This window comes from Acanthochromis polyacanthus, chromosome 2, assembly GCF_021347895.1.
Source record: "Acanthochromis polyacanthus isolate Apoly-LR-REF ecotype Palm Island chromosome 2, KAUST_Apoly_ChrSc, whole genome shotgun sequence".
NCBI classification, from domain to species: domain Eukaryota; kingdom Metazoa; phylum Chordata; class Actinopteri; family Pomacentridae; genus Acanthochromis; species Acanthochromis polyacanthus.
The window spans coordinates 40527087-40542118 of NC_067114.1; the positions used below are offsets into that span (position 1 = coordinate 40527087).

General features: G+C 39.5%; 2 protein-coding genes across 2 annotated transcripts; one reads left to right on the plus strand and one right to left on the minus strand.

Annotated features, from left to right (window-relative positions):
• The first annotated feature begins 4112 nt into the window (after positions 1 to 4112).
• On the plus strand, positions 4113 to 6767 carry hypk (huntingtin interacting protein K). Its single transcript, XM_022194832.2, has 4 exons — positions 4113 to 4321; positions 5072 to 5127; positions 5284 to 5335; positions 6553 to 6767. Exons 1-4 carry the CDS (start codon positions 4160 to 4162, stop codon positions 6646 to 6648), a joined length of 366 nt encoding a protein of 121 aa, XP_022050524.1. The 5' UTR covers positions 4113 to 4159; the 3' UTR covers positions 6649 to 6767.
• mfap1 (microfibril associated protein 1) lies at positions 6709 to 14298 on the minus strand. The gene is made up of 8 exons (XM_022194829.2): positions 14090 to 14298; positions 12668 to 12887; positions 12435 to 12576; positions 12160 to 12347; positions 10103 to 10372; positions 9270 to 9429; positions 8446 to 8535; positions 6709 to 7771 (listed from the first exon to the last, which is right to left on the minus strand). The coding sequence occupies exons 1-8, from the start codon at positions 14169 to 14171 to the stop codon at positions 7592 to 7594; spliced, it is 1332 nt and encodes a 443-aa protein (XP_022050521.1). The 5' UTR covers positions 14172 to 14298; the 3' UTR covers positions 6709 to 7591.
• Between the last annotated feature and the right edge of the window lie 734 nt (positions 14299 to 15032).

Here is a 15032-nt window from a genome sequence, read left to right on the forward strand (position 1 = left end):
GCCTTGTGGGAGAGGAGGAAGTGCCAAAGGGGGCAAACAAAGGCAAATTAGCGGATGCAAATCGCCGCTTGAGTGAAAGCGCTCAATCTATGGTTTCAATAGGCTTGCGCAATAAGTTGGCTGGATTCCAGGCCTTGTTTATAAAAAAAAAAAAAAAAAAGGACAAGAAAAATCATCTGTTCATTACTCATTTAGGACTCTTACGGAGGAAAACTGATTGTTTTTCACCAGCACTGTTGGGTAAAGTTGCAACATTTAGGTTTGGGTAAATAAAAAGTGGTGATGTGTAAATGATTCCCTGTAAGAGGAGACCTTCCCGTAAAAACACAATGCCTCTATTCATAACTGTGACATCTGAGTCAGTGCTCATATTCTGGGGAATTACACAGAGGACAGATTATTAATACACTAATCTGGGCATCATCCTTAAATCTGCAAATTAATGACTGGACTTTGGTGTACATTTGGTCTGCAGCCAAAACCTGAAGCTAAAAATCAGAATGTCGTTTTGCGTGCGCGCGTGTGCATGTCTAGCGTCTATTTTACACCACATGACTGTGAATTTCCTTGATGAGGGATCAATAAAGTTTGTCTTATCTAATATTATTTTATCAAAAGCATGTGGACACCTCAGTCTACAAACTGTTTGTAAACCTTTCAACTGAGGGGAATTCCAGTGTTGCAGTATTTTGTACAAATACACGGCTGTTCAAAAGTTTCACTTTTATTCATGTGCTAACATCATTGCACAAAGGTTTTCTAATCATCAATGAGCCTTTCAGCACCATTAGCTAACACAATGTAGCATTAGAACACAGGAGTGATGGTTGCTGGAAATGTTCCTCTGTACCCCTATGGAGATATTCCATTAAAAATCAGCCGTTGACAGCCAGAATAATCATTTACCACATTAACAATGTAGACATTGTTAACGTGGACTGTATTTCTGATTGATGTAATGTTCATGGAAAAATGCTTTTCTTTCAAAATTAGGGACATTTTTAAGTGACCCCAAATTTTTGAACTTTAGTGTAAATTCCAAGTAACTCTCCCCCAACCTTGGTAGCTTGTGATCAGCTAAAATTAACAAGTGCAGCCTTGTGGCAATGACTTCTTCTAGTATTTGAAGGATCTTACAGGCTGCAGAAGGCACAGCATTCAATAATATACAAGAAATATGCATAAAAAAATAGATAAAATTCTTTCTTATACCTTCAGTTTTCTTGTCACCCTCCACATTTACACTGTCTGGACCTGAGTAGCAATTCCTACTACCTACTTATGCGCTTTGTAGTTATTTATTATGCGCAAAGTAATTATGGACTAATTTCACTGCAAATTTGCAATGACAATGAAGAAATTCTATTCAATCTATTCTACATGTATTTCCAGAACCTTTGCTTGGACAGCAGTCTGTCTTTTTTCCAACCAAGAATTAATTGTGATATGGATGAACTTTACTGGCCTCCATCCATCACCTCCTGAGTCAAACTGAAAACCCTCCATAAGCCAGACTTTATCACTCGGCATCATTAATGCTCCTACAGCTGAATGACAGCTTCAGTACCTGCTGGAAACACTGAATCCAGAGGAGTTCAGTCTGTTCCAGCAGCACATTAATGCTCGTGTGTTGGACTAAAATGTTCAGCAAACACATTCTGTAAGCGGTCAGTGTAGTTTTTATTTTTTACCCCTTAATTTCTTGTTTCCTTTCACTAATTTTGTCACAATCTGATAAATATCCTTTCTGCTTTTACCATCTCAAGTGTTTGCACAACACAGAGTCTCACCTGAGTCCGACACCGGTGTCCTGACATGACGTCTCTGAGGCTCTGAGAGCTGCAAACAGTCAACCAGCCATCAGTCATAGAGCAGGATGAAGGGGTTGGTATGACAGCAGAGATGCCTCTCCGGCCCCGGCGCCATTCCTCCGGCCGCTCACCACCAAACACATGTCCCACACCACAGAGCACTGATGTTGTCTTCAGTCGTGCTCACCAACGAAAGCACGAACAGGTTTCCCTGTGATTTAATCAGATTAAAGCTCAAGTACACGGAAGATCAGGAAAAGTCTGGAGGCACAGGAAATCTTTCACAGTGGTTGAAGTAGAAGTAAACCTCTTAGAAAAGACAGAAGTAGAAGGTGGAAGAACACAGAGGGATTAGTAATCCGGACAGTTAGAGGGCACAATCCACACCTTTAATCACCATTTATCCAAAAATAGCAATTAAGTAAATCAGTTAGACAAATACAGGTGCAAAAAAAAATCTGTCAAATTAGAATTATTGTTATTTACAATGAATGAACTAAATATTAGAGGTTCATTAAATGTGCCTTTATTCTGAAGAAACACCTCACTGCTGTCCTTGTTGAATTTTGCTGATTTTTTTTCTCCCAAAAGTTTATATTAATGTCACCAAAGTATGACAAACAAATTACAGAAAAGAAAAACCTTGTTTAGCTGCTTTTAGTGTCGTCAAAGATACAGAGAAGTGGGTGGATTATCAGCTCAGGTTCACTCTGTGTCAGCTTGTGGTGCGATTTATGAAGGAGTTTGCACTTCTAAACTACATGGTGGAAGCTTTGTTGTTTATTTTTTATTACTGTAGCCTGTTTGTGCATCCACGGTCCAGAGGAAACACGTGAATTTCACACACTGGATTTATTCACTTGTAATCTGACTGTGGACGTTAATCTGTGTGGCTGAAGATGCAGCTGAGTTTGTTGTTTAGCTGTTTCTCAACCACAAAGTTAACAGAGGAGCTGAGGATACAGAATATTTTGAGCTTTCTTATGTTTTGTAAAAGTCTTTTTTTTTTTTTACATCCAGTCCTTGTCTCAAAAGCAGGATTTCATTGTAGCTGAGATATTCCCAGAATCAGACAGCGACTGAATCTTTTATGTGGGTCATATTTATTATGCTTTATGTTTTTTATGTTTCAATCTGTGTCTGTGTGGTAAATGTTTATCTCAAGTATCTTAGATAATTACCTTCCTCCCAATTCTCAGTTAATACTTACAGTTTACTTAAAATTTGTGAGTCAACACAGTTGTTTTTCTTGTAAAGTTACTGCGGCATTAATGAGGTCTAGTATTTCCCTTTTATGTTTCTGTGAAGGCATGTTGTGTTCCAACGTGAGATTTCTTCTACCTCAGTGCAGGACAGTCATTAGAGATAATGTTATTGTTCCTGTTTTAGAGTCAAATATATATGCTTCCCTTTGGGGCCATTAAAAATTTCAAAAAAAGTTTTCATTGTTTTTCAGACAATACAAAAAGTCTATCATCTTATAAAATAACTAGTAAAGACTCTGATCTAAACGTTCTAAACCTTAATGAAAATAAAACTGAGATCGTTGTGTTTGGTCAATGGGACCTGTTGGACGATCCTGACACCAGTCTTGGACCTGCAGCTTCGGACAGTTGATATATATATATATATTTTTAAAACCCTGGATCATCTTTGACAGCACAGTTGACAGTGGTCTAAAACAAGCTTTTCCTAGTAAGGATTTAGCAGAGATGAAGACAGATCTTTCCCTCTCCTAAAAACTTTGAAAAATGTGTTCAATATTGTTAAAACTTATCATACGTCTTTATTATCGCTCGGTGAGACAACTATCTTTTTCATGTGCATCATATCTTCAATTTCTGCTGCTGCAACAAAATATTTAGAATTTTTTACTGTCTTTTAGCTATTGTGAGTAGCACTCTTGTTCAATTCGTATTGTTTTAAAATGTGATTTACAAATAAATTAGACTTTATAGACGTTTGCAGGGGCATCTTCTGGGTCTTGGTCTGGGGTCATCTTTACCCTTTGACCTCCTCTGATGAAATTGTAGAAAAAATAGTAAAATGCTACATTTGATTTATTGCATATATTGATCATGGTGGATAGTTCAATTAGTTATAAATTTCAGTATCCTGAAAAGTTCGGTCTTGATGACAAAACTCAATATTATTTAATTGTTTAAATAAACTGCATGTCCTACCGAATACAGCATACACACAGAGCCAAACTTCACTGTAACACAATTAAATACCGACAAATCCCAGCTCAGGTACCTTCTTCTTTAAACTGTCTTCCTGTACTACTCCGTAACCCCTCCGACATTTGGCGGAACCTTTCTCTTCGTTCCGGCTTCACTGGAGCAAACATGGCGGCAGAGGGAGACGTCGATCTGGATCTGGAAGCCGAGGAGAACTGCACGGGAAAACCGGCAGAAAAACCTCGTAAACATGACAGCGGAGCGGCGGATCTGGAGAGAGTCACGGACTACGCGGAGGAGAAAGAAATCTCCAGCTCCGATTTAGAAACGGTGAGAGCTGGAAGCTAACGTTAGCCGGGAAGCATGCCGCCACTGCTGCCTTCACTGTCCGAACAGCCCCCAGAGAACAAACCATGTGGGACATAAAGTGTGTTTGAAGTGTAGCTGGAAAATTAATCTAACAGATAGTTGTCTTACATGAATTTTGCTTGATAAACACATGTTAATAGCTAGTTAGCGCTTGTATAGCTGTGTAACTTCAGTGGCTATCTCAGCTAGGTAGCCTCAGAGCTAGCTAGCTAGCTAAACCCATACACTTGTCCTGTTTGCTTTATTGGCACATCTTAACATGTTATAGTGTCAATTCGTTTCTCCAACTTCACCAGTACACGGGCAGAGAACTGTGTAAACGGACTAGAACTGTGGAATATATAAGTAAATCTAAAGTTAACACAAATGAAGACGTCAAATTATTGTAAAGAGCAAAACAGTGTTGGAAAAGCATGAAAGAAATTCTACAGTCAGACCAGGACAGACGTTCAACCATATAAACAACAATAAAAGTAGCTTTGGGGCTTCTCAACGTCATTGTTTTGTAAAATAATCCAGCTCTGATCCTGAACTTCATCTTGTATTAACTGAACAAATTGTCTGGTTTTTACATCTGTATTTTAAAACTGCCCGGATTAACAAACTGAAAACGAATTCATTGTTTCATGTGTGCAACAAGTTTTTAAGTTAAATAGCTACTTGATTGGGATTCTCATCAGATTTTGTTTAAAGTTATGTTTCTTCTCTCAGGCCATGTCAGTGATTGGAGACAGAAGGTCACGAGAACAGAAGGCCAAACAAGAGAGGTAAGAGCAGTGTTCTCTCACTTTACATGTAGCTTTACATTAAATTTCTGCAGATTTTGGGAATCAGACATCCCCACAAATCCAGGAAAAGCAGTATGACTGCTTTAATTTAGAAGAAAAGTCATGAACTGTTTTTTTGTGTGTGTGTGTTTTCAGAGAAAAAGAGCTGGCCAAAGTCACCATCAAGAAAGAGGATGTAGAACTAATTGTAAGTTTTTTTTCATCTTTTATTTATAAATCTGTTGAGGTTATGGTAATGGTAATGGTAATTGATTTCAAGTCAAATTTAAACAATGTAATGTACAAATAACAGACTGAAATCTACCACATAATTAAACTAATGCTATGTCATTTATATTTACTCTGAGCAGATAGAAACTTTAAGGAGTTGTTTGTCCTGCCTGAGATTAAAGTTTAAATGACATAAGCCCAGTGTCATTTTTAGTATCTAGTTTTTGTACATTTTACTGCGAGTGTGAATCAGGGTCTAACCTGTCATGTCAGTTGTTTTACTTTCTTTTATGCCGTCTTCCTTATACCAGTTACATTTTTGATACAATCTCGTGATAACGCTCCAAACCGTATTTTGAATACATTACATAGTGGATATTTTACCCCTTGATGCCTATTGTCGCAAATTTTCAACATTCCACTTTCATTCAAACTGCAGCCGAGAGCATATCCATTCCCTCAGTGCCGGTTTGTGCATTTTCAATACGTGCCTCGGAACCTTTTGCAAGCACTGATTTCTCGTAGGACCTGTTGGAGTGAGACCTAATTATAATAAAATATATCTGTGTATCCGTGTTCTGTGTGTAATAGATAAACAATCTCCACCTATTTTTAGCATCCACTGGAAAGCAAAAACACAAAAAATGTTTTTTTAATTAAATAAATTCAGGTGCCAAGGGGTTAAAACATTGAAATATTTTCCCCAAATTGTTCAGCTCTTGTGGTTGTACACCACCCTGGCTCTGAGTGGCCCATGCACCTGACAGGGTTAGGGGACAGTAAATCTGGTACCGTTATCCAAACCAACTATCTTTCTTTGTAACTTAAAGTTCTTACTTTTGTTCATAATTTAAAGGTGGTGTCTGTGATTCTGGAGAAGGATGGTTGATGTTTAGCTGGTTAGCATGTCAAGATGTTATGCACCAGATTCACAATCAGTCGCTTCCTTTTTTGAATGTCCTGTGCATTAGTAAAGCTCTGGAATAGTTGTGTGTGGATCAATCTGAGCCTCTTCCTTTGTACAGTTAGAACCAAGGTTGTGCACCAACAATGTGTCTCAGCAGGACTGTGAGGAGACTTTTACTACATTTAACAACAAGCATACTGGATTGGACTCCACCTTGAAGCTATAATTTGACTCATTAAAACTGCACATTTGCCTTAATTATTTCTGATGCTGGTGTTGCTGTGCAGATGTCTGAGATGGAGATTTCGAGGGCGGTGGCCGAGCGCAGTCTGAGGGAACACATGGGGAACGTGGTGGAGGCGCTGGTGACTCTGACCAACTGAACAAACATCATTCACACACTGGACTGCTTCACTCAGGCTCAACAAATCAGTGACGCCGAGTGCTGTCAACTGTTTATTTTTTTCTTTTTTTAAAATAAAAGTCAACAGTTTGCCTGCCACTTTCTTGTCCTTTTGTTTAAAAAAAATATCCAGACAACTTTTATTCCAACAAATCAAGTTACAACACCTGTATTTTCACAAAACTGGGTGATTCTGCTACTAAATATCATTACAAGCGGATTATTTACAAGCCCCTGCTTTAAACTGAAGGGAGAATCTGGGTGTTGTCCGGGGATTGAAAAATCTTGAGGTTGTGACATCTTAAAAGGATGGTTTGTTTTTTAAGGTTGGGTTGTATGAGGTACTTACCATCGTCAGCATCTTATCTGATGTATTTTACCTACCTGAAAAGTCAGTATTTTAAGTGTGCGCTATAGTTAGTGTATTCTCCCTTGCTGTCAGATAGCTCTTCCCTTTGGTACTACATTTTCACAACCATAAAACTACTATATTAATGTGGACAGGTGTATCTGTATTAGTGCTGTAGAACACTGGAGGGCATGTAGTTCCTCACATGTGTAAGTTCAGCTGAAGGAGAGGGCTTTCTGACAGCAAGGGAAAACAAGAATATTCTAAATAGAGAATACACTTCAATATATGGATTTTTTTTTTATGTCACAGTAATAATTTACTGTCTATGAATAAGTACCTCATACAACCTCACTTAGACGAAGTAAAGTAAACTTGGGAGTTACCAACACCGATGCTGCAGCTTCCTGGTGGATAAACACATCATAGAAGTGGTGGAATCAGTCAATCTGCTGATTTCCTTCCACAGAAAAGACAACTGGCATCTCTGGACTCAGCAGGATGCAGCTCGGTCTCTGTTCAGTCTCTGCGGCTGCACTCTGCCTGGTGATGTCCTTTTCGTTTTGTGCCCATCTTAAGTCTTCCTCTTCTTCACTGTGGGTCGGTCAAACACGTCCCTCACGCCTGCCGCCTTCTGCTTGAAGAACTTGCTGTTCTGAGCGCTCTCCTGGGCCCAGGCCGAGTCGAACGACGTGGTGTCCTGATCCACCAGATGGGTGTACTTGGTGCGTCCAGACCGACCAAAGTTTTTGACCTTGAGAAGAAACACAAATCAGAAAAGGCAAAGTCAGGAAACTCTGAATTTAAGCTGAATATGACATGGTGAACAACAGAGTATCTTTAATGGGGTAAATTATTTAATCCTAATGACGCGATCAAACTACAAGACTTCAGTAAAGTCAGTCTCCCCTGTATCTCAGTGTTTCAAATCCGTACTTGGAAATCTTAATGTGGTTCATATCAAAGTCATGACGCTGTCCAGCGCTTGTCTCTTTCACCGAGTGCTGATATGGATTATGTGTCACAATTCTAATAAAATATAAATATGTAAATTAAAACACTCCCAGGTCAGATGAGGACACATCTCCAGCTGCTCTGACGTAACAAACATCTGTGCTGATTGTGAGAAAAGATCAGGTCACAGCAGAGGTTTGTGTCTCACCTAAATACTCACAGTCTGAGCTCGACTTAAACCTCATACTGGAGCTTCAATGAAACACTAAAGTGAGCAGATACAAAATAGACATCTACTCTAAAAACTCAGCAAACTGAAGCACAGATTTAAAGGGACAAATGATTCAAATTCATGCTGTTTTGAATTACTGATAACATCATCATTCTAAGGGTTTTTGGTGAATATAAAATGTCTTTGCTCTAAGAGGCAGCAAACATGTGGGAACCACTGAGAGGAGAGGAAAAGCAGCTCACCTGCATGACTTTGGGTAAGATGGTTTTATTGAAATGATCCTCCAGAGTTGGTGCACTGAAGTCTCTCTTGTACACATCCTCCTCTTCATCCTGCAACAAAAACCACATCGTTATAGTGACAAAACGCTGATAACTGAGGAGACTTTTGTTGACATATTTTTGGTCAACGTGAGCATGGAGTGCCACAATTAGGGAGTAACGGTGACCTCTGGTGGACAAAAGTTGTACTGGGGATCATCTAAAGCAGCGGTACCCAACTACTGGGCTGAGGACCGGTACGGGGCAGCACTGACTGAATAACAATGATTTATTTTTAAATTTCATTTCAGACAGAGTCTTTAGCAGAAAGAGATTTCAAGCATGTAGAAAATTGTCTTGCTTGAAATCTGTGATGCAAAAAAGGTAGGAGATCACTGATCTTTATCTGTGTTTTTAGTGTGTCTGCGCTGCAATCTCTTGTCACTGAAGGACCTATACACTCATTTGGAAGTGTGTGTGTGCTGTGCTCACATTAGCCATGTTCTTTAGTTTACCTCTATAGCGTACCTTTAAAGAGAATTATGTACTATTGTTGAATAGATTAAAAAAAAAAGGCTTGAAGCCTCAGAGCTTCAAATGTAGCAACAACATCTGGTGTTTCCAAAACTTAAAGTAAACCTTCCAAACTACAGTACCTTGATGATTGTATTTTTCATTTTTATGTGTGATGAACTTCCTACAAGCCTAAAGTATTAATTACCTCTACCAGGGAAGTTATATTTTCAGTACTGATTGTCTGTCAGCAAGAAAAAAGCAGATAAGACAGAAGCTCTGCAGTGACTCACCATGAAGAAGGCTCCTCTGTGGTAGTACTTCTGGAGGAACTTGTATTTGCCTTTGGAGGCTTTGTTGGTGACCAGCTTGCCGCTGTTGCGGAGCTCAGCTCTGCGCTCCTCTTCCGTCAGGTTGTGGAATCTGTCAATTTCGGCCTTCTCCTTCTCCATGCTGAGGACAAACAAAACTCATTACCATCTTCAGAAACAACAGCAGCATCACTGTGCCTTCAGGAAGCTACTGCTAGCAGATAGCAGAGCTGCAGCGTACAGGTTAAGTGGTCTATTAGTCAAACTGTGATTGGCCAGACAGTCGCTGGTGTTACTTTCTTAAAGACAAAAGCTCTGCTGTTGTCAATATTTTTGGCAGTAGAAGGAACAGACCTCTGCATTTTAACTCACCAAACCAAATAAAGACTGTAGGTTTAATTTATGGAACATTTACTGAATGTTTACTCTGAGTCAGCTCCAAACTAACTGACATCATGACACAGAAGTCTCTGGTGTGGCTGCATTTTGTTCAAACTAATTGCCAAAAAGTCGAATATAAACCTTGCATATCATAGCTCAGAAAGCAACATGACAGATCATCTAAAATGTCTGTTTTATTCCTCAGTAGTTCTTGTGCTGGATCACCAGTTGCTAAAGTTCTATTTTCCAAATCCTATAAATATGGGAATGTGTCCTGCTTCCACCTTATTTCAGTATAAAATAAGCAGGTTCTAATGATGGAAAATGTCTGTCTACGACTCACTGACTGGCTGAAGACTACAGCCCTACTACATACTCCATGGTTCTTTCATCATAAATCCATTTCAGGCAGTCAGACTTGTGTTTATACTCACACTTCTCGGGCCTCTCGGTCCCTCTTGATGCGTTTCAGCTCTCTGACCTTCCAGGCTTCGTATTCTTCCTCCTCGTTCTCTCCATCGGTGTCCAGAGCGTCCAGAGCAGCCAGAGTGCGCCGGTTCTCCTCAAACTCCTTCTTAGCTTCTTCCTCCACAATCTTGAGGGTGTAGCGCCGTCGCTCCTCCGCCTGCCTCTTGGCTTCGGCCTCCAGCTCTCTCTGTCTCTGCTCTTCTGCTTCACGCTCCGCCACCGTTACTCTGTCCTTCCTGTGGTGCAAACAGAGCAGATACAGATAAATCATTACTGCCTGTTTTGTTTTAAGATACGAATACATCAATAAGACGAGATGGTTGAGATGTAATTGTGGGTCTCGGTTATAAAACTGAACAATCTTGTAGATACAGCTGCATGCATGGTATAATGAGTACTGTAGACCTAAAAACATTGCTGAGCTGAAGACCACTGCACATGAGGAATGGGCTAAAATTCCAAGGAGTGCTGCCAGAAGCTTGTTAGAGACGATACGTCCCATCTACAGCAGGTCATTCCAGCAAAAGGAAGCTGCACAAAGTACTAAAGATACAGCCTCATAGGGGATGAATAATACTACAGCCTGCTTTTTGCACAAAAGTTGACATTTTTGATGGATCATGAATTAAATCTTGATTTTTGGTTTTGTAATATATTTAAATAAACTAACTGTTCACCTCTTATATGATTTAGTAAATCGCCTGCAGTTGGAATGTTGCTCATTTTGCCACAATCTCAAAAATGTCAGGAAGGTTGAATCATTTTGCATAGGGCTGGGTGATGTGGCCAAAAAATAAAATCCCGTTTTTTTTTTTTTTAGTCATCTTGGACGATTACGATTTTAATCGATTTTTGTTGTTTCTTTGCGGTCTGTTTGCTATGGCTAGTGCTAGTCATGCTGCACTCCAGTAGCTACGGGCACTCTTCCCATTCTTTAGGATGCCTCTGCCGGAGGTGCTGAAGGAGGTTAGTTGTGCGGCTACTCTTCGTTTTCACAGTACTTTTGCAAACCTTTCACATGACTGTAGTTTGCTCTGTGTCAGTCTTGTCAAAGCCGAACCACTTCCAGATAATCAAAGTAACATGAGGCCCTTTTCTCGTGACCAACTCTTCGTCTGCTGTTGTGTCCGCCATGACGGGGGTGTGAGTGTTTTGGTGGAAGGAGATGAGAGGCGGAAGCAAACGCCAGCGCACAAGTCGTGAAAGGCAGAAGAAGAATCTGTACTGTTATATATTTAAGCTTGTCTTGATTTTATGATTTGGCAAATTTTCAAATCATCAGGTTTTAAAAAGGTGAATTAATCGAATTACCCTCTAGCAGGTGGCTCACTGGATGTAAGTTGATCGGCTAGCAAAAACATTTCAGAAATACACACAAAGACGAAGTTAATAAGTTCCTACTGAACAATTCTTTGGCTTAGAGAGCAAACAGCCAAAATCACAATCGCAAAGACACAGAAGAAGTTAATACACATCTAACTTCATTTTAGACACCACATAATCAATACTAACAGTAACTAATTAATCCTCTGAATTCCAAAATCTGTCAGCAAGTTTACAGGAATATGATCTTAAAATATATATCCCCAAAATGATCAGAGCAAGAAACTGTTAAAACAGAAAGAAAGGATTTTCAAGTTTCCGAAGCACTGTTTCATCCAAAACTTAAATAAACTTAAAAACGTGATATTGAATCAAAACACTTCCTTCTACATGTCTCATTAAGGATTAACCAAAAACAAGCGGTGCCAGATTCAGTAAAAAACTAAATCCTGTGCTCCTCAGGGCAACTGAGAAGCCCTTAGTGCTTCAGCTACGACCAACAGTTTTGGCTGGACTGCAGGTTGTTCGCTCAGAACAGAGAAGAGGCAAACTAAATATTCCTGTGAGTAAAAATGTGTCAGGAGCAAGAAACCCCAGGAAAACTGCTTGGAATTCAGAAGGTTAATGCTGACAGTCATGAGCCACCATGAGTTTACACGCAGCTGTTTTCAGAAACAGTTTGATTTGTTTCAGTTCATACTTGCGGATGAAGACGGGTTTGAGTCGCGGCTCGGCTTCATCCTCGCTGTCTGTATACTCTTCATATTCAGACTCGGACTCTGACTCCTCTCCAGACTTTCCTTCCTCCTCCACCTCCATCACCTCCATCTCCTCATTCTTCCTCTCAGTGGCTCGCTGACGCATCATCGCTCGTCTCCTCTCGATTTCCTGCACAGAATCACAATTTGTACATTAAACTTTTGCTTGCACAAGTAAATAGAACAAATACTGACTGCTGAAAGCACAGATATCAACCTCATCATCCACTTCTTCTTCTTCCTCCTCCTCTTCCTCCTCACTGCTCTCCTCACGCTCTGGGTGCCACGTGCCTTCATCAGAGTCCTCGCTGCTTTCCGCCACAACTTCGGGCTCTGCGATTTGTCGGTGTCTCGCCAGCCTGAGGACAGACAAAGAGGAGGTAATGAGGCCAAGTCAACATTTCATCTTTTCATTCAATTCAAATGAAATCTGAAGAGCTGTGTTTTTACCTCTCCTCCACGTCCTCAGAGGCACGGTTGAGCAAACGTTTCAAACGTGGGTCAGAAACCTCCTCCTCCTCCTCCAGCTCCACCTCTGGCTCCATTTCCTTTCCCTTCTTCACAAACTGGAAGTCCTCTTCTTCCTCATCTGACGACTCCATCGGCGCGTAGTCTGGACGTTTACCCGACACATACCTCTTCACTTTCACTTTCTCCATGGAGAGCTCACCTGGGATGTGCAGAAACAGAAGCAAGTTTGTTTGAATCTACTTAAGCAAATAACATGATACAAGAATCTGAAATAACAATTAAACAGACCCCAAGAGAGAGCATTATGCGCTGTATAAGCTGCTGCTAAAACATTATCCTGACATCACAGATCTTTGAAAAGTTATTTCTAAGACCTGAAAATCCCTGTAGAACAAATCTAGTGCAAACCTAATTGTAAAAACCACTGGAGCAACATTAACTAAATCCATAAATTAGCAAATACTCTGACAACAGAGTAATCCTTCTAGTCATTTCATTTAGAAAAAAGATAGATTTTCCTTAACTCACAATAGTAAACTGAATATCTTTGCATTACACACCAGAGCTGAAATATTAATAATTAAAAATAAATTACAATAATCATGAACTACTATAGTAATTGATTAATCAGACTGAGTAATTTTGTAAGAAGATTAAGTCAAATTTACTGATTTCAGTCTCTTAGATGTGAATATTTTCTGTTTCTATTTGTCCGCTAAGGCAGGAAACTGACTAGCTTTGATTGTTGGACAAAACACAACATTTGTAAATGTCACCTTAAGTTTTGGGATACACTGATCAACATTTCATAGCCCAGAAAACTAACGTAAGTAATCAAGAAAAATAATTGACAGATTAATCAGCAAATGAAGTTATTTGATGTTCTACTTTGGACTAATTCCCAAAGACATCATCTTCGTTTAGAGCCAGTATATATATATAACTATTCTGCTGCTGTTTTTCATCACTTTCTAATATTTTGTAGACAGTGACATGGGTCAACTACGTATGATGGAAATATTAGCTAGTTGCAGCCTCAAAAACTACTTCAACATGATTGTTTACTATTTCTAGAGTAACAAAGGAGGAAATTAAGCTTTATGGTCACTTGTTGCTGCACCTGATACTGTAAGTTCCTTCCTTCTTCCAGCTACATTGTAAGAATTGTGCGGACTCCAGTGTTCTATTGTTGTTGAAACTTTTTGGTATTTTTTCCCATTGGACCATACTGTTTTCCACTGTTTTAACTTTCAAGAGATCTTGAGTATTAACTAGTGTCCTGTCAACATATCAGGCAGATTAATAGAGCTATTTGTGTTAACTGTGCGGCTCCGTTATGCTAGCTAGCCAGCATAACTTAGCGCGCCGCTAGCCGCCTCCTAGCCACCCGGACAATCTCACCTTTCTCGTTCCGGATCGGCACGGCTCCGGCCGTGGACTGGATCGGAGGAAGCTTCATGTTGAGGGCTTCGCGACTAGACATGATTGCCTGGTCGACGATATGAATCTGGATAAAAACAATAATGCGTTTTTTCTCTTCAACTAAGTGAGCTCGACGTTGCACCAGCTAAACGGAAGTTTAGGGCAACACTCGAACGGACAGGAAGTGGATTAGTTCCGACCAGGATATGTATATATGGTTCCGACGGGTGTTACATAGAAAAACCTTGCAACTTTTTTTAAATAACAGTGACGCACTACAGTTTGCTGGTTATTAAAAACGAAAATTATTTAGGAAATAAAATATCAATTTATCACGTTAAGCCATCAAAAGAGAAAGACTGCTGGCGAATAACGATATTCTGCAACTGATCATTACAATATCGCCCTCTGGTGGCCGCTGAAGTACACAGATTTACAAGATTGCTGCAAGTATTGTTTTTTTATTACTAATTCATTAATTTGCTGATTGTTGTTTTCAGGGTTAACAAACTTGTCGTTTGATTTGTAAAAAGAAACGAACAAAAAAACTACAAAAACTGTCCAAACCACGACGAATTTTATTAAAATAAGTCCAAAGCACTAGCATCAAATCCACATATTTAAGGAAGCTGGAACCATATAATAGACATTTGTGCAAGTAAATGACACTTTAAAGATCTGGCAATTAATTTTCTGTACATTAACTTACAGATGAATTCATACTTCTGTATACTGTTGGGTAATTCTAAAAACACGAAAGATTTTTATATGCATTACATGGGTTGTGTACAAAAATCTCAATTTGTAAAGCAAATTTATGAAACAAATTGTGATGGAGAAACAATATAAAGTAGCATGGAGAGAAAATACACAAAGAAATTGCCCAGAATTCATACTGTATCTCTAGTACTTAAGGACAATA

Excerpts from the sequence above, each read along its gene's own strand:
- hypk (XM_022194832.2), top strand. The coding sequence starts at position 4,160 with ATGGCGGCAGAGGGAGACGTCGATCTGGATCTGGAAGCCGAGGAGAAC. Across the intron at positions 5,128-5,283 it reads CAGAAGGCCAAACAAGAGAG|AGAAAAAGAGCTGGCCAAAG; the intron begins GTAAGAGCAGTG and ends GTGTGTTTTCAG. Across the intron at positions 5,336-6,552 it reads AAGAGGATGTAGAACTAATT|ATGTCTGAGATGGAGATTTC; the intron begins GTAAGTTTTTTT and ends GTTGCTGTGCAG.
- mfap1 (XM_022194829.2), bottom strand. The coding sequence starts at position 14,171 with ATGTCTAGTCGCGAAGCCCTCAACATGAAGCTTCCTCCGATCCAGTCC. Across the intron at positions 10,373-12,159 it reads AAACCCGTCTTCATCCGCAA|GAAGGACAGAGTAACGGTGG; the intron begins GTATGAACTGAA and ends TTTGCACCACAG. Across the intron at positions 7,772-8,445 it reads TCTTACCCAAAGTCATGCAG|GTCAAAAACTTTGGTCGGTC; the intron begins GTGAGCTGCTTT and ends TTTCTTCTCAAG.